At 45.6% G+C, this 1,574-nt stretch overlaps 1 protein-coding gene across 1 annotated transcript in view; it reads right to left on the reverse strand.

Annotated features, from left to right (window-relative positions):
* Window positions 1-232: 232 nt before the first annotated feature.
* The window catches only part of LOC106308627, a 2,906-nt gene continuing 1,564 nt past the window's right edge, over window positions 233-1,574 (reverse strand). Inside the window, exon 5 of the mRNA XM_013745766.1 lies at window positions 233-1,231. Coding sequence (XP_013601220.1) covers window positions 233-1,231 — 999 coding nt within the window. The remainder of the gene's footprint in view (window positions 1,232-1,574) is intronic.

Raw genomic sequence — 1,574 nt, forward strand, 5'->3', positions numbered from 1 at the left:
GTAGTCGCCCTGCAAAGCTTAAGGATTTTGCACTCCAAGAATTATGGCGGCCTTTTACCTGTTGGATCAGCACCTCACAGTTTTGTATTGAAAGCTTCTTAGAGGTTAAGGGAACTCTGAGATATCTCACTGGCAGCGAGCCATGAGGCATGCTCGTAGAGGCTTTTATCACATCAAGCTCTTGCTGAGTCAGACCAGACGCGAAGAACGAAGACTTTTAAACACTCACGGCCTAACCCGAGCGTAGCTCAAACTCACGAAGGATCTGAAGCACATTCTGAACTGATGCAAGGCTCCCATCAATGAAAATGAGTAGATCGTCAGCGAAGCAAAGATGGGTGAGCTTTGAGGATGAGCATTTGGAGTGGTAGTTGATCTTCAAGTCCTGAGCCGCTTTATTCAGCATAATAGAGAGCACATTCATGGCTATCACAAACAGATAAAGGGATAAGGGGTCTCCCTGCCTCAGACCCCTTCTTCCTTTAAAGTACCCCTGAACACTTCCATTATATCCAATCATGAAGCTAGGTGAGCAAATACACGCTTTAAGCCTCTTCAGCAACACCTCAGGAAGTTGTAGCCCCTCTAGGCAGTTGAACAGAAACTCCCATGAGAGTGTGTCGAAAGCCTTTGCAATGTCGACCTTGATGGTGATGTGCTTCGGTCCTTGTCTTTTATGGTATCCATGCACTAATTCTGCCGCAAGGACCGTGTTCTCCACCAATAACCTGTCTTTCACAAACGCAGTCTGGTTAGGCACAATTAGAGAAGGCAGTATAGGTTTTAACCGTTTCACTAGAAGCCTTGAGATCACTTTATAGACTGTATTGAGGCAAGCAATGGGGCGAAAGTCAGAGATAGCTGAAGCTCCCGGTCTCTTGGGGATCAGAGCAAGGATGGTTGAGTTAATAGAAGTCGGGAGGAACGAGGTATAAAAGAAGTGAATGATAGACTGAGCCACCTCATCCCCTAGAAGCGACCATGATGCTTTGAAAAACCCTGAAGTTAGCCCATCAGGCCCTGGCGCTTTGTTAGGATTCAGCCGAAACATCATCTTTGAGATTTCCTCAGCAGTTGGTATCGATACCAAAGAAGGTAGAAGATTGCTTGGGCATCGGTAGCCTATAGTTGCGTGGAACCAGTCTGGCGTAGATTGTACGGGAGGAGGCGTCAGTGCAGTAGGCCCTAGAATGGCTTTGAAGTGATTAACAACAATGTAGCCTGTTGCAGGCTGGGATTCAGACTACACGGATGGCTTGACTGAGGTTCAAGAGCTCGGACTGGACAGGACGAACGAATGGCCTCGGGAGCGGCTAGACGGACGCGATGGAGAGGGAGATGGCCGATCTGGTTCCTGAAACGAAAGAGAGTTATTTCTATGAGTTTTTATGAATCAAAATGATAACAGAAGAAAACTAAATGATGAATGAAGAACAGAAGCAAATATGTCTTTTTATGGGTTTTTATATTAAATGGAAAATCTAGAACTATAGGATGCAACTGAAACAAAGCTAGAGAAGGATAGAAATATGGAGGATGAATCCTTGTTGCTGGATGTGTATCTCTCTCAACAA

The sequence above is a fragment of the Brassica oleracea genome, chromosome C8, assembly GCF_000695525.1.
Source record: "Brassica oleracea var. oleracea cultivar TO1000 chromosome C8, BOL, whole genome shotgun sequence".
Taxonomy (NCBI): Eukaryota; Viridiplantae; Streptophyta; class Magnoliopsida; order Brassicales; family Brassicaceae; genus Brassica; species Brassica oleracea.